The 22,502-nt window shown below is 48.7% G+C and overlaps 2 protein-coding genes and 1 long non-coding RNA gene across 12 annotated transcripts in view; 2 read left to right on the forward strand and 1 right to left on the reverse strand.

Moving 5' to 3' along the window:
• Window positions 1-12,880, reverse strand: part of DRC3 (dynein regulatory complex subunit 3) — a 38,739-nt gene extending 25,859 nt beyond the window's left edge. Inside the window, exons 1-5 of the mRNA XM_008052273.2 lie at window positions 12,720-12,880; window positions 11,179-11,288; window positions 7,491-7,667; window positions 5,156-5,272; window positions 1,806-1,972 (exon numbers count right to left, since the gene is read on the reverse strand). Coding sequence (XP_008050464.1) covers window positions 1,806-1,972; window positions 5,156-5,272; window positions 7,491-7,650 — 444 coding nt within the window. The 5' untranslated portion in view covers window positions 7,651-7,667; window positions 11,179-11,288; window positions 12,720-12,880. The remainder of the gene's footprint in view (window positions 1-1,805; window positions 1,973-5,155; window positions 5,273-7,490; window positions 7,668-11,178; window positions 11,289-12,719) is intronic.
• LOC103254124 lies at window positions 8,527-10,140 on the forward strand. The gene is made up of 2 exons (XR_503936.1): window positions 8,527-8,707; window positions 9,869-10,140. It is a non-coding gene; the product is annotated as an uncharacterized LOC103254124 (long non-coding RNA).
• A 347-nt stretch (window positions 12,881-13,227) lies between the features above and the next one.
• TOM1L2 (target of myb1 like 2 membrane trafficking protein) overlaps window positions 13,228-22,502 on the forward strand; it is a 123,146-nt gene continuing 113,871 nt past the window's right edge. For 4 of the 10 annotated variants that reach the window (XM_008052274.1, XM_008052275.1, XM_021709650.1 and 1 more), the window contains exon 1: window positions 13,228-13,428. In XM_008052274.1, coding sequence (XP_008050465.1) covers window positions 13,377-13,428 — 52 coding nt within the window. In that variant the 5' untranslated portion in view covers window positions 13,228-13,376. The remainder of the gene's footprint in view (window positions 13,429-22,502) is intronic. The other 6 variants (XM_021709653.1, XM_021709655.1, XM_021709651.1 and 3 more) reach the window with 5 other exon arrangements.

The raw sequence follows: 22,502 nt of genomic DNA on the forward strand, positions 1-22,502 counted from the left end.
GCAGCCACTGCACTCCAGTCTGGGCGACAGAATGAGACTCCAACTCAAAAAAAAAAAAAAACAAAAAACCAATGAAATACACGGGTCACAACTCAGTGCTAGACCCACCCTGGGCCCTTCATCTAAGCCTACAACCTGGCTGTCTGCAGCCATGATAAGATGGCCTGATTAGACTGCAAGGTCACTGTTGGAGAGAGATTTCTTGTTCTCTCTGTCCTGCTATACGTAGACAAGGAAGCTCGTGACCTTGACTGCAACCACAAAGAGAATCGGCCTTGGGGAGATGCTGAGGACAGCAGAGTCCAGAGGCAGAAGAAACCTGCGTCTGTCCTTGAAGCTCTGCTGAGAAGCGCCCCCTCCTCACAGGCCAATAACCATGCTACTCAATGCCCTTGTTGTTCACAGCGGGTGCTCAGCTTACCTCTGACTTCAGCAGCAACAGAATAGATTCTTGCCAGCAGCATCCCATCTCTTTACTCACTTTCTGCCTCAGAGAGGTCTCTGAAGCACTGAAACCCAACCAGCCCGGAAGCCAGGTGGGAGTACGTTAATCCCTCTGGGATATCCGTCAGCTATCTTAGGATCAATGCCTTAGGCTCCAGTCCTCGGGTGGTCTGTTAGAAAGCATCCTGGGTACTTCCGAGGCCCAGCCTCAGTGACACACGTGTGTTGGTTCTTCCTCTCTCTGGCTTGCTTGCTCTAGCTTCCTGAGGCCCCCTCCCAAATAAACCACCTGTGCCCAAGTCCCTGCCTCACTCTGCTTATAGCTAGTTTGGGGTGAGCTTTTCTGATACCTGCAGACACAGCATCCTTTCTGGTCACACCTTTCTGGTGGCAGCATTCTGGGCTAACCCATTCACATGACCCCCCTCAAATTTACCATTGTGGTGGGGGATTCCTTCCTAAGTGTAGACCTGCCCTGAACAGGCCTCAACACAGAGGCCTCTGGCTCCCACTGCTTCTCTGGTCGTCCCATTGTCTGTAGCAAGGCCCCAGCTCACACCCTGGGCCCCACCTGTACCACACACCCTTGACCTCTTCCAGGGGCTTCCTTGATGGTGCTGCGCAGGCAGGCATTCCCAAGTGCACCTCCAGGCCTTGCTCACGGGAAGTTTTTTCCTTCTGCTTGATGGCAAAATTTGAACAAGTCTAAATAAAGACACCTCTCATCTGATGCTCAAAGAAAGGACCTCAGCTAAGGTCACTGCTGGGCGACCTCTGACACAGGGCCCTTATGGCTGCTGATACCCCTTCAGCCACCAGGATTTCTGCTGTGAGCCCACTGTGGGGATGTGTGGGGGACAGTTCACCTTCCCCAAGATACCAGTGTCCACTGTCACTCATACACACCCCTGGCACCTTGGGGTGCTCTCCTTCCACCAACAGGCCTGGTTTTATTATTCCTTGAGACACCAGCTTCGTGTTCCTTGTGTCTTGATTATGCAGACCACAGCTTGTCTTATCTCTGTACCCACTGAGCACAGGATGTATGCCCCACATTCAATAGGTCCTCACCTCAGCAAATTTTGTTACATGAGTGCAAGGCTCAGGGAAAGAAAGTGACTCCACAGATGTGGAGGTTGTAAACTGGTACCCACAGATAGATTTTGTTGGGTTAACCATGGTTTTTAAACATTATCAGATCTCTTTGGAACAATCCAGATCTCTGACTTTTCCAGGAAAAGGGGAAGATCTGGAACACTCAGCCTGCACGTCCCTTGCCACAGACGCCCGCCCCCCGACCCATGGCACTCAGCCACCCTCTGTCTGAGCCCCTGCGGGCATGCCCACACCCAGCCACTCACATTCATCATGTTGCCGATCTGATTGTTGCCCAGGGACAACACCTGCAGCTTGACGAGGGCATCCAGAGAGTCAATCTTGGAGATCCTGTTGCTGAACAAGCTCAGGTCCTCTAGGTTCACCAGCGTGTCCAGACCCTCAATGGCCTCGATGTTGTTGAAGGACAAATCTGGGAAGGGAGGAGGGCTGTGAGGTTCTGCTGCCTGGGTTAGGAGATGGGCTGGCTGGAAATAAAACCATGAGAGCTACTCAGTGCTCAGGGAGCCAGAGTCTCACTTTCTGACAGCTTAGGATTTTCTAGAAGTCTGACATGGATTCTTTCCTGCAGCCTCAAATGCTCACCATGCTCTCCAGTTCTGCCAGTTGTCCTCCTGGCTGGGGACACATGGACAAATACTCATGTCCACGCTCTGTCGTAGTTCTGGGATGAAGATACTTCCTAGCAGTGTGCCTTGGGAGTCAGGGGCAGATAATTATGGAGTTCCCCTTCCTTCACACCTGTGGCATTTTAGCAAGACCATCTCCTATCTGCTTAGCATTGAACAGTTTATCCAGTCCTTGGGTGTATATCCTCTGACAACAGCCCTGAGTGATAGTTGGGAATTTTTCTCCCTGTTTGGTCATTTGGGAAGTGGAAGCTCAGAGAGGCTCAGTGATTTCCCCAAAGCCACACAGCTAATCACAGTGGGGCCAGCATTCATCTAGGGCTTCTACCTAGAAACACGGCCAGTCAAATTCTTCAGCTACATCACAGCTGACCCAGGTTACCTCCCCAACTCCAACCCCAACCCCAGCCCCAACCAGGACTTCAGAATCCTCCACAGCCCGAGTTCCACATCTTTGAAAATAAAAGTACTTGGTCCCCGCCACAGGTTTTCAGGATTGGTTGACTGGTAGGGCTGTAAGCTTGTCCTGGGACATCAGTGGCCTAGAGGCCAAGATGGAATTTTTTCCCAGCCTTTGCTATATGACCATGACAGGCGCAGTGATCACATTCAAAAAGTGATTTGGGGAATTAATATAATAATATCTTAATGCATGTCAGAGAATGCTCATTTATTGACATTGAGACCAAGGATGACTCTTTGTCTTGTTTCTTTTCCAGGCTCTTTATGTGTATTTATTTCATCCTCATAGCAGGGGTATCGTCATCCCCATTTAATAGATGAGGAAGCTGGGATTCAAATGGCCTCATGGGTATAATGCTCAAGATTGCACACACATAAAGAAGCTGAGGTTCAGAGAGCCAATGCCTTGTGCAAAGTCAGTATGTTGGCAGCACTGGGATTTGAACTGAGGCCTACCAAATGCCAAGCCAGCATACTTCCTCTCCCACCGTGCCCTGGTTCTGCTCTTGGGAATCTTGGCTCACCCACCTAACAAACGTTTAATGAGGAGAGGTGGGGGAAGCCATGATTTGTAGTACTTGCTGATTTCTGTGGTGTAAATACTCCCATCATGCTACTTTCAGGCTACCGACATGGCATCCCAGGAAGCAAAGTTGGGAAGAGATGTGTACAGCCAGCTTTTAGGACCCGCACTAGCTAGCTCAAGCACCCCCTCAGGTTGTGGCAGTGACTGTGTTGAGCAGCCAGCAGGGCCTGCGCATGAAGCTACGGGGGCTGTGTTGAACCACCAGTGTGCTATCTCCTCCCCCACACCCTCAGCTCTTCTGGGTGAGGTTGGGTCCCTGGGCGGGTAGTGCTATGGCTGGATCAAGGCCTGCTTCTAACTGTTCTCTGAGGGGATAATGTGACCTCATACCAGAACTCGCCCTCCTGTTCTTGCACCCCCATTCCAGGGAGCACTGGGCATCCATCGACATGACCCCTGGAAGCACGGTGGCCTCTGCGAGGTGTCTGGGAACGGGCTGACTTCTTGTCTTTGTGTGCAGGAGCTCCAGGTGGAGGGGGAAAAGCTTTTGTTAGGGAGGGAATCAGGATGAATATTCAAGTTTCTCTCTGGATGAGCAGAGAGAAATGGACTTGTGGGGCTTCCTGGCGCTTGCTTTATGTCTGAGAGACAGACGGGTAGCTCCTGCTCAGAACCATGGCATTCAGACAGTCTGTGCAGACTTTCAGGGGGCAGGGGCATGGCTCAGGGGCTGGGGCTGGTCCAGGTACCTTCAGGACAGTCAGGCCCACTGTCTTGGTCTTCTACAGAAACAGATCACTGCTGGTGACGCAGATGGGCCACTGAGCTCAGGAATCAGCATTAATGGATGCTAGGGTATGAGGAGGGGTACCTGGGGCAAGAAACCTGGGCTTGGGAGTCAGAAGACCTGGCTGTGGTCTGCTTCTGCTACATGTAGCACCTGATTCCATCAAGCCGATCAGCCTCTCTGAGCCCCAGTTGCTGCATCTGTAAAATAGCAGCATAATCCTCCCATGGCGTTGCTGTGAGCTTGTGATCATGAGCACGAATGTAGCTGAGAGTTTGGCAAACTGGGAGGTACACGTTGTCCCAGGTTGCCCTTGTTACTTGGAGGCAACCTGACAGGATGGAGGGAACGTGGGCTGTGGGGTCAGACAGGCATGGGTGTGAGTTACAGCTCTGCTACCTCTTGACTGAGCAGCTTTGGGCAAGCGCCCAGGGCTCTCTAAACCTCTGCTCCTCTTCTGTGTCATAACAGACATCCATCTCTTAGGATGGACACAGGGACTAAAACTAGACAGAGTGCATAAAGAACTCTCGGGCCCATCTCCTTCTCCCTGTTGGTGCCCACCTGTCCCTCCCTAGATGTGAGGATGCTCCTAAGAGGCTAGCAGGTGGACACAGCTCATCAAAACCCCCATGGCCTTGGCAGTGAGGCCTGATGCAGTGGGCTCAGAGCCCGATGTCCCCACTTACTCGCTGCAACCTCAGGCTGCTCATCTCTATGATGGGGATGTTGTGTGAATTGAAAGGCTCATATGGAAAGCACAAGGACCCACACTTGGCATGTACTTCAGTGCTCGATGCATGCTAGCTTCTGTGATGATTATTGCTGGTTTGATATGGGCCCCACCAGCCAATGTTTATCTGTCAACAGTTATGTCTCAGCCTGAGTCTAGATTAAATAGGAATTCATAGCTGCCCCGCCCAGACTGAGAGGTAGAGCAGGAGGGAGTGGAATATTCTGCCTAGTGTGTCTAAGAACATCTTTGCTATGTTCTGCTCAGCATAAGCCCCAGGTTTGATTTTTTTTTAATAGCAGCTTTCTTGCTCTGAGCAGACAGAGCTTCTGCTGTACCTCAGCTAATGAGTGGCCGGCAGCTGAGTGTCATGCATGATTACTGTCTCCTGGGGAGGCAATAACCCTGGCAGGGAGTCACCTTCGATTAGGAGGGACAGGCACAGGAAAGGGCCTTACCCAGCCAGACTAGGTGCGTGAGGTTCTCCAGGCCCTCGATCCTCTCAATGATGTTATTGTCCAGCTGCAGCTTCCTCAGGTTCTCAAACTGCCAGAGGTTGTCAATGCGAAGGATGTCTGAAACAATCAGAGGAGATTCAGCCAGGGGCTGGGGTTAGAGTTTTGAGCCAGCATGTTGTAGGATGGAACTGTACAAAAGACTCTGCCACTCCTCTGCTGTGCCCTGGAGTACACAGGTGCCCTGGAGGTGGGGGCTGTACAGGAGGAGCACCATATCCCTATTAGCGTGCGGAGTAGGCGAGGATCAGTGCTGCTACCCAGAGCTACAGGAGGACGTGGGTATAAGGGGTGGTCACTGTGGGGGTTGGCTGGACCTGTCTTGGGCAGGAGACTCACTTGTGCTGTCTGTGGGGCCAGGCCAGGGGCTCCCCAGGAGGCTGGTATACCTTGGGACACAGGATATAAGAAGGGCCCTTCCTTCCACAATGTGACAAATAGAATCAAAGTATGTGTCTCTTTTGGTGGGAGGGCCAATCAACTAGTTCAGCCTTTGTGGAGAGTAGTTTGGCAACATTTATTGAAATATTTAATGCTGGCCAGGTGCAATGGCTCAAGGTGGCTCAAGCCTGTAATCCCAGCACTTTGGGAGGCTGAGGTGAGAGGGTTACCTGAGCCCAGGGGTTCGAGACCAGCCTGGACAACTTGGTGAGACCTCGTCTCTACAATAAATCAAAAAATTAGCCGGGCATGGTAGCACGTGCCTGTAGTTCTGGCTACTTGGAAGGCTAGGGTGGAAGGATCACCTGAGCTAGCAGGTCGATGCTGGAGTGGCCGTGAATGTGCCACTGCACTCCAGCCTGGGTGATAGAATGAGACTCCAACTCAAAAAAAAAAAAGAAATTTAATGTGGTGCCCTTTGACCTACAGTTTTTCTACTTGGAATCTGTCTCCAAAGACACACTTGTATATGTATCCAGAAGAATAACTACAAGCACATGAGGGGTAGAAAAATAGGAGACACCCCCAAATGTCCACATGTAAGGTACAGGATAAGTCATCCACACAATAGAAAGGCAGGTTCCTGATATCATGGGAGCACCCAGACTTTGGGGTCCCTGAAGGCCACCCACCCTAGCTACATAGCCAACTAATTCTCTTTGCTACGTAAGCCAGAGTTTGCTTTCTGTTACCGGCAGCCAGGAGAGTTCTAAATAACACATAAGTATACAGAAATATATACTGTATATGTAAAATACTAAAGTCTAAACCTGTCTGCCAGTTCTTCTCAGAAGCTACATATAGATCTGTTTATATGCCTCTTTTTTCTATAGTTGCTTTTGTAATGATTTCAAAGCTAATACAATATACTTATTAAAAGAACTGAAATACAGGCTGAGTGTGGTGGTTCATGCCTGTAATCCCAGCACCTTGGGAGGCTGAGGCAGGAGAATTACTTGAGCACAGAAGTTCAAGACTAGCATAGGCAACATAGTGAGACCTTGTCTCTACAAAAAAAATAAAAATTAGCTGGGTGTGGTGGTGTACACCTGTAGTTCCAGCTTCTCAGGAGGTTGAGGTAGGAGGTTCACCTGAGTCCAGGAGTTCAAGGCTATAGTGAGCTGTGATTGTTGCCACTGTACTCTAGCCTGGGTAGCAGAGTGAGACTCCCCACTCCCGGAAAAGAACTGAAATACTAAGAAAAATACCTTTATTAACAAAACTTCAGGCTGAGCGTGGTGATTCACACCTGTAATCCCAGCACTTTGGGAGGCTGAGGTAGGAGGATCGCTTGAGCCCAGGGGTTTGAGACCAGCCTAAGTGACATAGTGAGACCTCTTCTCTACAAAAAATAAAAAAATTCAGCTAGGTGTGGTGGTGCATGCTTGTAGTCCCAGTTGCTTGGCTAGGAGACTAAGGCAGAAAGATCACGTGAGCCCAGAACAAGGCTATGGTGAGCTGTGATCGTGCCACTGTACTCTAGCCTGGGGACAGAATGAGACCCTGCCTCAGGAAAAAAAAAAAAAAGACTTTGAAAAATCTTATACAAATAAATACAAAATAACTGAAATACAGGAGTGAAAGGGATTTAAGAAATTAGTGCTGCTAGTGACCACACATTTATTCACCAATGCAGAGGTTAGAGGAAAAAGAAAAACAACAAAAAAAGAACCTCACATTCAGGGTGGAGACAGGGTTCTTATAACCCATGTGAGCCCTAATGCTGATGTGGGGCCCTCGACCATGGATATGGTGTGGAATCCTGGGGCTTGAAGATGGAGGAGAAAAAGCCAGGGGGGCCCACCCAGAACCACTCTCCTCCCTCCAGGATACACACTCTGGAAGTCCAGCTGCAGGGACAGGACGTCCTTGAAGAGGATGCCCTCCTGCTTGGCCAGCTGCCCAGCCTCTTCCTGGGGGCCCTGCTCCCCCACAGCCAGCTTGAGCATGTCGTCATCCATCACTCTTGGTTCCATTGAGTCGCACAGCCGGTTCATCTTCCCCGACAGCTTCCCTGAAAAACATCGCATCCCACTTTCACAGCCCGCTGCTTCCTCTGTTTGAGAACAGGGTCTGGCTGAAGTTTTTCCTCAAGGTGTGGTAGAAGGTCATGGCAGCCACGGTCACTCTGAGGGCAGTCCCACTCCCAGTCTCTGGCCTGCTGAACCTTGGGTTTAGTACACTGGCACCCAAGCTGCTCTGGAGCTTCCTGGGAACCACCTGTGTCTGTCCATAGGGGTTTGTCCTTTGACACGACAACCACAGTTGGGGCCCTACCTGGGCCCGCTGGACTGGTGTCCACAGTGGCCTCCTTAGCCTGTGGCTCTCAGCACCCCTTATGGCTGTGGTCCTGTGTCAGGCTCTGGGTTTTTGTGCCCATCCTCATTCAGGCTTGTTGGTACCAGTCACCGACTATGCTCCCTTGGCAGCTCCAGTCAAGTACGCCAGCCTGCTACTTCCATTCCCTGGTGCCTCATTCCCTCCAGGCAATCATGTGTGTACCTCCTGCCACTCCATAAGCTGTTCCCTGCCACCAGGCTGGCCGTTCGTGTCCTCTCCCTGGGAAACATGAACTTATGCTGCAAGGTGAGAGTGCCCATTGGAGTTGGCTGCGTAAGCTGGGGAGGAAAAGCAGGGAGTATGGGCTAGCCGGGCAGGTGGTACTCAGAGAAAGCAAGAGCGGGGCAAGGCAGACGCACAGAGAGATGCAGAGGTGGGAGCTGGGTGATCCTGAAAATAAAAGACAAAAGACGGACGGACTGACAGAGGCCGCCTCCTTCTTGCTGGCCTTCCAGTCCCTGATGTCCCTTCCTAGTTTCTCACATTAAATGCTGGTTTTCTTCTCTTCTTTTCCCTTGCTACTAGCCCACCAGGGATAAATCCTCTTTTCCTTGACGCCAACTCCAGCAGGCTTCTGTTGCTAAGGGTCCGAAGGGATTGGCTGAGATACTGCAGGCAAAGGGGGATCTGTGGATTTGGCCAACTACACTGTGAGGCTGAGCCTGGGCTGCTATTCCTGGCTGGACCCCATTCTCATCATCATCAGCCTTCCTGGTGAGTACATCTGGAAGGGCTGGACCCTGTGGGAAGCCACTATGATTTGGTGTCCTGAGGCCTCTGAAAATTCCATTCTCCCCTTTGCATCCCACCTCTGCTTCTCATCTCCTTGCTGGTCACACTTTTTTATTTTTTTTGAGTTGGAGTCTTACTCTGTCACCCAGACTGGAGTGCAGTGGCCACTCCCACCCACTGCAGCCCCGACCTGCTGGGCTCAGGCAATCCTTCCGTCTCAGCCTGCCAAGTAGCCTCAGCCTACAGGCGCGTGCTACCATGCCCAGCTAATTTTTTGATTTATTGTTGAGATGAGGTCTCCCCATGTTGCCCAGGCTGGTCTCGAACCCACGGGCTCAGGCAATCTCTCACCTCGGCCTCCCAGAGTGCTGGGATTATAGGCTTAAGCCACTGTGCCCAGCCTGGTCGCACTTTCTAATTGTGCCTCCCCCACATGCCTCCCCCATACCCGGGCCTTCCTGAACCTCCTGTCTTCCCTGCTTGGCTGGTCCCTGATGCTGGGCAACCCCTGTGCTCTGCTTTTCATTCCTCTGAGCGCTGCTGGAGAGACTCCTGATGCTGGGCTGATAATGTCCACTGAAACCCCAGGTGGGAGACAATCTGATCACCTGGTCTTAGGGACTGCTTCCTCCTTCCTCCCTCACCATCCACTGGATGCAGTTTCTGCAAATATGCATCTGTTCCTGGACTGTTCCCGATCAAACGTCCTAATGCCTTTAACTTCCATGCATCCTTCTCTTCTGCCACTAGAGGAAGCACAGCCTCCACAGTCCTCAATCCCCACCCCTTGTCCACCTGGGCCTTCCATCCTCCAAGAACTTGGCCCATTTCCTCCCACTCTCTCCAATCTGTCCACACTGGCTCCACCTTCTTAGGGTGACTGACTCAACCCCCAAAGATGATTCCCGCCCTCAGCCTTCTCTTGCTTCCTGCTCTTCTGAAATGCTTTTTCCCTAAGGTTTCCCATAACTTGTCATCAATTTGCCTTGGGGGAATTTAAATGTGTTATATTTGGCAGATGTTATCTGCAAAGTGTTTGGTTTTTCTTTCCTTTTTTTTTTTAAAGGTCCTATACTTTGAGAGATGACTCTTAATTCTGATTTCAAAACTTTAACTGACTTCTCATCCCTTCCACTTCATCAGGATCTGAAATCTGTGATAGATCCAGCTTGGTTTCAGTCAAGCCCAGCGATTGCCGTTCTAAGCAATATGGGATTGTTGTTATTTGTGAGCACATTAGGGCAGATTTGGATCCTGACTGTGCATCTCACTTCACCTATCTAAGCCTTGACTTTCCAATCTGTAAAAAGTGGATAATTCCTCCCTCCTCCTTGTGTGTAAGATCATGTATTTAGTTCATATGTGTGTACTGAGTAAATACTACATTCTGTGAATAAAACAGACAGATCTTCTCACCTCTGTTTCAGACATGAGTCAAATAATCACACAAATATTTAATTACCAACGATGACCCATTTGTAGGTGTAGGGAACTATGAGCGCATATATTAGGGGCACCTGGCCTGGTCAGGGAGGCAGGGCTGATCTGAAGAGCAAGTAAAAAAGAAGGAGGAACTGTATGGGTCCTTTCTGGTTTGAAGTTTCCCTGTCTGTCTCCCCATGAGGTGGGAGAGAACAGACATGTTTCACTTTGGTTGAAGTGATGCAAGGTTGGAAAGGTCTGCAGGAATTTTATTATTATCCTAGGATCTCTGGAAATCTCCTAGGGGTTCATAAGGGAAGTATATGTGATCAGATTTTAATTTTAAAAGCTCACTCTGGCCGGGCTCAGTGGCTCAGCCTGTAATCCCACGCTTTGGGAGGCCGAGGTGAGTGGATTGCCTGAGCCCACGGGTTCGAGACCCGCCTGGGCAACTTGGCGAGACCTCATCTCTACAATAAAAAAAAAAAAAAAAAATTAGCCGGGTGTGGTAGCGCATGCCTGTAATTCCAGCTACTCGGAAGGCTGAGGCGGAAGGATCGCCGGAGTCTAGCAGGTCGAGGTTGCAGTGGCCAGGAGCGGCCACTGCACTTCAGTCTGGGCGACAGAGTGAGACTCCAACTCAAAAAAAAAAAAAAAGCTCACTCTAGCAGCAGGACTGAGAACTGCAAAAGTAGTGAGGTGCGAGATGGCCGGGGGTGGTAAGAGGTAGATCTGAAAGATCTCTAGGAACTTATTTTATAAGTAGGGCTAATCATGCCCAGTTTCCAGATAAGAAAATGATGGAAGCTAGTCAGAAAGGTTAATTAATATGCCCAAGTTTACACACTTAGTACATGGCAGAGCCTATTTTCCTAATCATGACTCAGCTGTACCCAGGGTACTAGGAACTAGCATTGTCACAGCTCATAGTGTTTGTCACAGCTGTCCTGGGTTAGGGCCAAGGCCCACAGTCTTCCCTATGGAGGCTTTATCAGTAATTTTCCACCCACCCTGGGTCCCCATTGACTTGCCTGAGGGTAGTGTTGGTGAAGACCAGAGGTAGGAGGTGGGGGAAAGCAGCAGAGTTTTACACAACTGTCAACAGAATAGCTGCTTCACGGAAAACAGACCCGGAATTTTCCTGGGAAACAAAAACCTGAAGCCAACTGGATCTGAAAAATATAATCCCTATTAGCCATGAATTAATAAGAAGAAAATCAACTACTTACTGTGTACTCAGTGCACATGCATTATTTAATTACGTGTCAGTTCTGAAGCCCATAAAGAAGGGAGTCCTAATGCCCTTATTTCTCAGATAGGGAACCTGAGGCCCCAGGGAGGAGAAGAAACTAGTCCAAAGTCATACAATGAGTTACTGACAGACATGGAACCTGCGCATAGGTATTCCCAGTCAAAGAACTTTATGCAACACCAAGATGAAATAATTTATTGATAATTACGAGGTCGTATAATGGCTAAATTCTGAAAGGAGTTGCCAATGAACCAGGTACCTCTGAAATAGAAGGCTAGGGGATGGAACCCCTTAAAAATTTCTTCTGAAGGCTGGACACAGTGGCTCATGCCTGTAATCTCAGCACTTTGGGAGGCCAAGGCAGGAAGATTGCTTGAGCCCAGGAATTTGAGATCAGCCTGGGCAACACAGTGAGACCTTGTTGCTACAAAATAAAAATAAATAAACAAGTAAATAAGTAAATAAATAAATAAATAAATTTTTAAAAAGCTGGGCATGGTGACCCTACTTGGGAGCCTGAGGAGGGTAGATCCTTCAGCCCAGGTGTTCCAGGTTGCAGTGTGCCATGACTGTGCCACTGCACTCCCGTCTGTGACAGACTGAGACCTCGCTTCAGAAAAAAAGAAATCTGGGACAGCGTAGTGGCTCTTGCTGATAATCCTACCACTTTGGGAGGCCAAGGTGAAAGGCGCATCTGAGGCCAGTTTGAAACCAGCCCGGGCAATGTAGCAAGGCTTAATCTCAAAACAAACGAAAAAACAGCTGGGCGTGGTGGCTCATTCTCCTAATCCCAGCACTTTGGGAGGTCAGGTCGGTAGGGTCACGTGAGCCCAGGAGTTGGCGACCAGCCAGGGCAACATAGTGAGACCTGTCTCTACAAAAAACAAACAAAAAACAAACAAAAACCAATTTAGCCGGGCGTGGTGGTGCGTGCCTGCAGTCCCAGATACTTTGGAGGTTGAGGCGGAAGGCTTGCTTGACACCAGGGGTTCGAGGCTGCAGTGAGCCGTGATTGCACCACTCCGCTCCAGCCTGGGCCACAGAGCGAGACCTCGACTCTTTAAAAAGAATTCCCTTCTGACCCTGCTCCCTTAAGAAATGCTCCCTTAGTATTTCTCACCCAAAGGCATCAAAAGCCCAGGACTTTGTCTTGGCTATTTGAGCATGACTGTAAAGAGGCTGGCAGAGGATCTGCGTGCTCACTTTACAAATGAGAAGGGCCGGGCCGAAGTCCTCAGAGAAAAAGGTCACAGGAAACAGTGAAGTCGGGCGCAGTCTACCCCTGCGAGTTTTCCTGGTGCCTCAACTCCCAGGTCTCACCTTCTCAAGCGCCGGTTACCGGGCTGGTTCCACGCAGTACTTGAGTCTCCCGGTTGCTGGGGAACCGAGCGCCGCCACTTGGTTGCTAAGGGGAAGTCGAGAGGTAGACATCCTGGGTGAAAGTTGACGCATCACGTGACTACATGGCTGGGTGGGGAAACTCTCCTAACACCAACCAGCCATAAAGAAAACAAATGTTTCTCCAATCAGCTCTTTCTGTGGGCGGGGATCCTCCTAGGTCCACCTCTTTTTCCCCCCCCCATTTGGGTGATTGAGTTATCTTTTGACCAGTAATAGTAAGGATCCTCTAGATTGACCAAGATACAGATGAATCAAAATGCACAGTTCCTCCTTCGGAGGCGGGCCAGGGGTGGTGCCCCTACGCCTGACAAGGACTCCGGTGACCTAGCTCGCTCCTCGGCCCAATTGGACGCTGCGGAGTGGGTGGGGCTTTGCTGATGGAGGCGTGAAGACCAATCAGAGGAAAGTTTTGTTGGTTTTGTCCAATAGAGACGCGGCAAGGGGGCGGGGTCAAGGGCCCCGGCGCCCAGCGTTCCTGAGGGTGGGGAGGGGGCAAGTGTCAGTCAGGTCGGTAGCGCGACTGGGGACAGTGGGGACCGCGGCGGCTGACAGGGCGCTGCGTGTTGTCCACCCAAGATGGAATTCCTCCTGGGGAACCCGTTCAGCACCCCTGTGGGGCAGTGCCTCGGTAAGGCCGCGTGTGGGGCGGGCGTCTGGGCGACGGCTGCAGCTGATCCGGCTGGTGGGGACCGCGGGCCTTTGCCGGGCGCCGGTGCCACCTCGTGAGCGGGCTGGGCATCCTTGTCGTCGATCCTCCTCCGGGCGCCGGTGACACCTCACGGGCGGGCAGGGCACCCTTGTCGTTGGGCCTCTGCCGGGCGTCCGTTCCACCTCACAGGCGAGCTGGGCCTCTGCCGGGCGCCGGTGACACCTCACGGGCAGGCAGGGCATCCGTATCCTTAGGCCTCTGCCGGAGCACAGCTGCCACCTCACTGGCGCCAGTGCCACCCTATCAAGGGGGCTCCTCTGAGGCCCAACTTGTACTCAGGGATGCTCCACACTTCCCTACCCATCAGGGCCCAGCCCTTCCCGTCTCTCCTAGAGGTGTTGCCAACTGCTGGTCTGCTTTCTCCTTGGCTACTGGGAAATGCCACTGCATGTACCCTTATCCAGCCGGCACTCTCGCTGCCACTGCTCCAGGGACCCAGTTCTCCCAGGCCCTTTGTGAGGTGTCACCTCCTTCTCCAACCATTCCCCTCCTCGCCAGAACCAGCGTCCTCAAACTGGGCACCCTCCCAGAAAATGCCCCCTGCTCCAGGACTTGCTAATTTGAGCTGCAACTCAGCTAGGCTGTAGGAGGGACTGGAATGGGAGGAGGGGCTCTTGGAGGTTGATTATCTTGGCAAGGGGATGGCATGCCTGCAGTGCCTCCCAGGAAAGAAGGGAGGCTGTGTTATTTAATGATAAGAGCCCTGGACTGGGGATCAGGAAGCCTGGACTCCTGTAGTGGCTTTGCCAGTGATTCTCCCTATGACCTTGTGGCCCTTTCTGGTTCGAAGTTTCCCTGTCTGTCACAGTGTTTGACAGACAGTTGTGGTAGTTCCTTCAAGTTCTAAAGTTTAAATATTCCTTCTAGTACTCTCTGTACATTGACTGTTGTTCCCCCTCAATATTAAATTTGCCAAAGCTAAAATCTTTTGGTAGCAGTGTGGACATGATAGTACTCAGTAATATCTGTTAATCCTATAGGAGGGCTCTGGGTACCTGGGGGCACCAGAGATGATCAGCATCTGGGATAAGGATAGCCCAAAGTGTAGATAAAGGGACACTGAAGTGGCCACCCTATGGGATTTCTTTACTAAAAAAGCAACTTGCCTTTTCACCGGAAGGCAGTGGCTTATGCCAAGTGATCTGTCAAGAATCCCGATCAGTATCTATTAAAACGATTTCTCCAGTTGGTTGAAGGCCTGGTAAAACATCTTTTTTGAGCAGGGACCTTTGGTGTCTTTATGGGCCTGATTGGTTTAGACAGTAGTGATTCGTTTATTTCCTGCATTGCTTATAAATTTCTAGCTTACTTTTCAGACTTTAATGGGGCCTGTAAAATTTTTGTGGTGTCTCCTGCTGGCCAACTGGCATTTAGGAGTCTTTCTTTTCTTTCTGGTATAGTATCTTTTATAAGGAATAATGGACACTGGGCCCCCAAAGAGTGTTTTCCCACCTTTTTTGACATTTTGTCCCCTCCTACCCACTGGAGTGTCTCTCTGGAGTCTCACCTCCTTTCTTTTTCTCATTTTCTTTGCTACTCTCCTCAAGTGCTCTTCTGCTGTAGCCATATCCAAAAACTCATTTTTCAGTTGAATGTTGAATTCTAGCCAGTTAACAGAGGGAGCCAGTAAACTTAGAGAATTGTTTTCTTTTCTGTCCCCTTTACAATAGGAAGTTCTACACTTTTAAAATGACAACGTAGTTGATGAGGGGTAGAAGTTAAAAGGGATTTAAAAATACAAATATAAAGGATGCAGGAATATATAGCAAATGGAAAGAGCATAATACTTCCGTCAGGAAGACTTGAATAGAATTTTGGCTCTGCCCATTTTTTAGCTGTGTGACCCAGAAAATTGTATAACCCTTTTGAGGCATGGTTTGTCTGTCTTTTGAGAGAGACAGAGAGATAAATATTGATTCATATTCACAGAATAGTGTGGTTTAAATGAGATGATGTATATAAACATTTAGTTTAGTACCTGGAACATAGTAGAAGCTCAGCAAATTGTAGGTATCACTGTTAATAACAGAATAATTAAATTAGAGTTGGGATTCTGGCGGAAGAGGATATATGAGACAAGTGGCCCGTCTGTGACCTGTGAAGAAAAATATGCTTCCAGGCCCCAGTGTCCACCACTTATAAAAAAACTTGACCGGTTGGGCTCGGTGGCTCAGCCTGTAATCCCGCGCTTTGGGAGGCTGAGGTGAGTGGATTGCCTGAGCCCACGGGTTCGAGACCTGCCTGGGTGAGACCTCATCTCTACAATAAATCAAAAAATTAGTCCGGCGTGGTAGCATGCGCCTGTAATTCCGGCTACTTGGAAGGCTGAGGCGAAAGGATCGCTGGAGCCCAGCAGGTCGAGGCTGCGGTGGCCGGGAGCGGCCACTGCACTCCAGTCTGGGCGACAGAGTGAGACTCCAACTCAAAAAAAAACAACCAAACAAACAAAAAAACCTTGACCATAAAGATAATGAAGGTAGCCAATAAGCAAGGCATCAGTAATTTGAGTTTAATTCAGATAAATGATTAGTGGACTGAATGAGATTCTAATGTATATTCTGTACTGTTGTGACAAAGTGTAAAAAGTGATTTTCATTGACATGTAGTGTTATTCTTTTAAAAGTATGCACTGGGAGTTGGTGGGAGAGAGGTGTATGCAGAAGTAAAATAACAACAAAGCTAATGATTAAAAGCAGCAGCTGGATGGGTGCAGTGGCTCATGCCTAATTACAGCACTTTGGGAGGCCAAGGTGGGAGGATTGCTTGAGCCCAGGAGTTCAAGACCAGCCTGAGCAACATAGTCAGACCTTGTATGTACAAAAAAATAAAAAAATTAGCTGGGTGTGGTGGCATGCACCTGTAGTCCCAGTTATTTGAGAGGCTGAGGTGGGAGGATCACTTGAGCCAAGGAGGCTGAGGCTGTGGTGAGCCATGATCATGCCACTGCACTCACTCCAGCCTGGTAACAGAGTGAGACTCCAACTGAAAAACAAAACAAAATCAAATAAAAACAGCAGCTATAGCTTGTCCAAAGCAGTTCTACAGCCATCATTTGCTCCTTATAGCTATTGCATGGATAAGTTTTATTGTCCTTCCCACTTAAGAGATGCAGAAACTGAGGCTCAGAGGAGCGAAATGCTTAGCTGGGAGAGTGGGATGTCATACCTGTCCCTGTGTCAAGGAATTTACGCTTTCAGAAGATTAGACAGAGATTCATGAATTGATTGGTAGTGCAGACTGTAAATGCTGTAGGAGTTTGAAAGAATTCAGAAGAACCTGGAGTGACAGAGACTGGCTTCTTCAATCTGAGGATTGTTTGTGAAGGATGGGTGGGGACACCGCCATCAGAAAAGGATTGCTAGGCCTGGGGAATGCTAAATGAGGCAGGGAGGGAAGCATGGGTATATCTGTGAGCACCAGTCTGAATGGAGCAGAGGTGACTGTGAGGAGTAGTGGCAAGTAGGGTTTGGGTCACAGGAAGCAGCCGTGCTCTGTGTGAGTGGCATCAAAGACTATATTCTTTAAGTGACTTCAACTTTTAGTCTCTCTGGACCTTATTTTTCCCACTCTTAAAATAATAGCTGTCAACAGCTGCCTGGGCTGTGCCTACATAACTCCATCTGTCCACTTCAGTAGGCATTTATGAGTGCCTGTTGGGTGCCAGGCCTGTGCTAGGTTCTGAGGATACAAATATTAACAAGCTGCTCTCAGGGAGTCTTCAGGAGAGGCAACACAAAAGGTATCCTGGGTCTGAGTGGTTGGCAAAGTAATTATGACTCTGTCTCATGCCTGGGCCTCATGAGGATGTTCCAACCTGGTGCTGTTCCTACTCAAATGCTTAGTCTGCCCATCTCAAGCTGCAACTAAGACCACATTGTTATATGTGCATTTCTTGCATCCATCCTGCCCTTAGTTCTAGAAGGTGGTTCCTGAATAGAAAGAATGGCTCAGAGAGAGAGCCAGCTGGTGTGAGAGACTAAGAAGTGTGGAGGAATACACAGTGTTTACTTTATTGCTTGATTTTTCTCTTCTGCAACAATTTTGAAAATGTTACTGTCTTAGTCACACCCTTCCACACAACTGCTTGGAGCTGGATGTCAGCTTGGGGTTAGATGTCATCCATGGAGAGTTCTTCAAGTCAGGCCCCTGATGCTCTGCAGAGTTCGTAGCTTTCTTGTGTTGACTGGGAAGTTTTCAGAAATTATTTTTCAAGAGTAAAGTTTAGATTCAAAGATCAATGAGTAGTCAGTTAATTCTGACCAGAATATTAGGGGTAGTGGGTGTCTATTGTCTTCATCGTTCTGGCTTAATAAACAGATAAGAAGCAGTTATTCTGTTGCAGAGTTTATTTGTAGGTAAGTGGCGTTAGACATAAACTACTTCATAATGTCTTATGAATGTTAGGTGTCTAACTCTAGCCTGATCACTTGTACCAGGAATAATTGAGTCATTCCTCAGATTGCTATGGCAGTTAGCAATTTGCAAGCCTTTCACTTCAGTCTATTTTTTTTTTTTTTTTTTTGAGTTGGAGTCTCACTCTGTTGCCCAGACTGGAGTGCAATGGCCGCTCCCGGCCACCGCAGCCTCGACCTGCTGGGCTCCGGCGATCCTTCCGCCTCAGCCTTCCCAGTGGCCAAAATTACAGGCATGCGCTATCACGCCCGGCTGATTTTTTGATTTATTGTAAAGATGAGGTCTCGCTGCCCAGGCGGGTCTCGAACCCGTGGGTTCAGGCAATCCACTCACCTCAACCTCCCAAAGGCGCGGGATTACAGGCTGAGCCACCAAGCCCGGTTCAGTCTTTTTTTTTTTTGAGCTGGAGTCTCACTCTGTCACTCAGACTGGAGTGCAGTGACCGTTCCCGGCCACCACAGCCTTGACCTGCTGGGCTCCAGCGATCCTTCCACCTCAGCCTTCCAAGTAGCTGGAACTACAGGCGCGTGTTACCACACCCGGCTTTTTTTTTTTTTTTTTTTGATTTATTGTAGAGATGAGGTCTTGCAAGTTGCTCAGGCGGGCTCAGGCAATTCACTCACCTCGGCCACCCAAAGCACGGGGTTACAGGCTGAGTCACGGAGCCCGGCCTCACTTCAGTCTTATTTATTTATTCTTACTCTGTCACCCAGGCTGGAATGCAGTGACATGCTCACAGCCACCACAGCCTTAACCTGATGGACTCAGACAATCCTACCGTCTCAGCCTTCCAAGTAGCTGGAACTACAGGCATACACCACCATGCCAGGATAATCTTTTGATTCATTGTAAAAAATTAGGTCTTTCTCTTTTTTTTTGAGTTGGAGTCTCACTCTGTCACCCAGACTGGAGTGCAGTGACTGCTCCCGGCCACCGAAGCCTCGACCTGCTGGGCTCCGGCGATCCTTCCGCCTCAGTCTTCCAAGTAACTGGAACTACAGGCACGCGCTACCATGCCCGGCTAATTTTTTGATTTATTGTAGAAATGAGGTCTTTCCAAGTTGCCCAGAATGGTCTCGAACCCATGGGTTTGGATAATCCTCTCACCTCAGCCTCCCAAAGTGCTGGGATTACAGGTTGAGCCACCGAGCTCGGCTAAAATGAGGTCTTTCCAAGTTGCCCAGGCTGGTCTCGAACTCCCAGCCTCAAGTGATCCTCCTGCCTCCACCTCCCAAAGTGCTAGGAGTACAGGCATGAGCCACTGCACCCAGCGCTTCATTCTTTTTATTCAGCATTTACAACCTTGTGAGATACACAAGAAGAGAACTGGAAGGAACTTATAATTATTGAGTACCTGCTGTATGCAAACTTCGTACATGGAATCTCATTTAATCCTTACAGTATTTAATTATTTGTGTTTTATTGTCCTTGCGTCATTTACCAGAAAATCAAGCCCCTGAGAAGTTGGGAGACTTCTCTCTTGGCATTGTGCAAGGTCAACGCCAGAGTTATGCCTAGAAACCACTCCTGGTCCAGTGCTCATTTTGTGCTGTCTTGTATGTTTCTTGCTGTCAGATCTCATGATTCAACGTCATCTGAATAATTTGGAGGGCTTGTTAAAACTGGACCCACCCTCAGAGTTTCTTTTTCTGTAGGTCTAGGGTGGGAACTAGCATTCCACATTTCTTTCTTTTCTTTTTCATTTTCTTTTCTGAGTCAGGATCTCACTCTGTCACCTAGGCTGGAGTGCAGTGGCATGCTCATGGCTCACAGCAGCCTCGACCTCCTGAGCTCAGGTAATCCTGCCTCAGCCTCCCATGTAGCTAGGACTATAGGCACATGCCACCACACCTAGCTAATTTCTTGATTTTTTTTCTTTTTTTGTAGAGATAGAATCTCACTATGTTGCTTCATAATGCCCTATGAATGTTAGGTGTCTAACTCTAACCTAGTCACTTGTACCAAGAATAATTGAGTCATTCCTCAGATTGCTATGGAGGGCTTGTTAAAACTGGACCCACCCTCAGAGTTTCTTTTTCTGTAGGTCTAGGGTGGGAACTAGCATTCTACATTTCTTTCTTTTCTTTTTCATTTTCTTTTCTGAGTCAGAATCTCACTCTGTCACCCAGGCTGGAGTACAGTGGCATGCTCAAGGCTCACAGCAGCCTCGACCTCCTGAGCTCAGGTAATCCTTCTGCCTCAGCCTCCCATGTAGCTAGAACTATAGGCGCATGCCACCACACCTAGCTAATTTCTTGATTTTTTTCCCCCCCTTTTTTTTTGTGGAGACAGGATCTCACTATGTTGCTCAGGCTGGTCTCGAACTCCTGGGCTCAAGCAATCCCCTTGTCTTGGCCTCTCAAAGTGTTGGGATTACAGGCGTGAGCCACTGCGCCCAGTGCATTCTACATTTCTATTAAGTTCTCTAGTGATGATGCTGCTGATTCATTTTGAGAAAAAAAGTTTTACTTCTTTAATCTCTTTTTTATCCTTCTTCAAACACTAAATGCTGGTTTTCTTGTAGATAGACTAAAAGTGTGATAATATTTAGAATTCATTTATTCATTCATTCAGCAGCTCTCTATTGACTATCTATACTTACTGACCTAATTATTTACTTGTATGTAGGTATCTAAATCAGATAAGACAGAAAGTGCTTGCAAGACTGAACAGATAAATGTAGTAAGGGAATGGAGGAGGGGAGGCATCACCTCAAGTAGTAATAAATAGTAGCTAAAGTTTTCTTTTTTTTTTCTTGCTTTTTTGAGTTGGGGTCTCACTCTGTCACCCAATCATGGTTCAATCATGGTTCACTGCAACCTCGACCTTCTGGGTTCAGGTGATCCTTCTGCTTCAGCCTCCTGGACAGCTAAGACTACAGGTGTGTACCACCATGCCTGGCTAATTTTTTGATTTTTTTGTAGAAATTAGTTCTTGTTATGTTGCCCAGGCTGGTCTTGAACTCCTGGGCTCAAGCATTCCTCCCTCTTCAGCCTCCCAAAGTGCTGGGATTGCAGGCATGAGCTACCACGCCTGGCTGAGTTTTTTTTTCTTCTTCCAAGTTTAGTATTGTACCAGAGACTGAATTGTGCACTTTGTATATCTTGCAGCCATTTAATCCTCACAACAATGCTGTGAGTAAAGTACTGTTATTATCTTCGTTTTGTAGATGGGGACATTGAGGCAATGAGAAGGTATGTTACCTACCTAAGGTCACACAGCTAGCAGTAAGGGAGTTATAGTTTGAACCCAGTATTCTAGCTCCATAGCTGGTATCCTATTACCCTGTTTTGCCCTCAGCAAGAGAGAGGTGAGGAGGGACTCTGTAGGAGAGATGGAGGAATTCAGGAAGACTCTGAGGAGGTGCTGGCTGCTGAGCAGGTCTTTGATGAATGGGCAGGATTTGGTTCCTGTGGTAATGGGCAAGGAGGCTCAGAGGGCTCTCTTGACAGAAATGACAGCTTGAGCAAATGCAGGTGCTAAGGGGCAGGTGGGATGATGGAATTGGTTCTGTTTGCATGGCAAAGGGGAGTGATAGAAGATGAGACTGGAAAGGCAGGGTAAGGCCTGCTTGTGGAAGCCTTGCTTCGTATGTTAGTTAAGTAGGCAGGACTCTTACCTTGGAGGCACTGGGGAGCCGTGATTTCTAGGAGGGCAATAGCATGGATATCATTGTAGAGGCAGGAAGATTTTCCCTTGCAATCTCCTAAAGATCATTCTTCTCTCTTACCATTAAAGCCCCATCTGTGTAGAACGGGATGCGGGTGGGGAATCAGCTGCAGTCAGTGCCACTTCGTCTGAGGTCAGGGGTAGGGATGCTCCCTCTGAGCCCCCATCAGAGACAGAAAGATGCCAGGGTAGGTTGATAGAGCACTAGGAATAAGTCTAGGGTTCTGAGAGCAATTGTCCTTAATTGCCTAGACAGGCTATAAAACCCCTGGCATCAAAAGTCACATGGGAGAGTCAGCCTGCTCCTCGTCATACTGTTTATCATGTACAAGGACAGGAGCTGAGACACTCCCAGGGCTTTTCTTAAGAAATGCCACTGCTTAGAGGTAGACTGTTTGGGATATCTGAAGCTTTCAGACAACCGTACTTAAGAAAAAAAGTATAACCCAGATAGAAAATGTGAAAAATATAGAAAAATGCAAAGGTGAAAAAAAATCTCCAGGATGTGTTTCCTTACACATTCTTTGAGATGCTTCTTATTTCACACAATGGAAAACTTTTGCATTTCACTCTCCATTTCTCATGCCTTGGAGAGATGCAAACTTGTGTAACAACTTTCAGCATATTTCTGTATAATTCACCTTTATTTCAATTTTGACTTGGGATATTAGGTGAGGAAGAGAGTATAAAAACAGTGCATCAGTTAAGGGTTGTTGCACTTGACCTAGTAGATAAATCACCCAGAAATTTTGGACTAACCTAGTAGTCTGAAAAGATATAAATAACATTCAGGCTTTTTCTGCTGACCCAGCTTGTGGTTAGAAAAGAGACCTTTTAAAGACCCATCTCAAGCTGGGCTCGGTGGCTCAGCCTGTAATCCCGCCCTTTGGGAGGCTGAGGTGAGTGGATTG

The sequence above is a fragment of the Carlito syrichta genome, unplaced genomic scaffold (genome assembly GCF_000164805.1).
Source record: "Carlito syrichta isolate Samal-C Ts95f unplaced genomic scaffold, Tarsius_syrichta-2.0.1 Scaffold270828, whole genome shotgun sequence".
Taxonomy (NCBI): domain Eukaryota; kingdom Metazoa; phylum Chordata; class Mammalia; order Primates; family Tarsiidae; genus Carlito; species Carlito syrichta.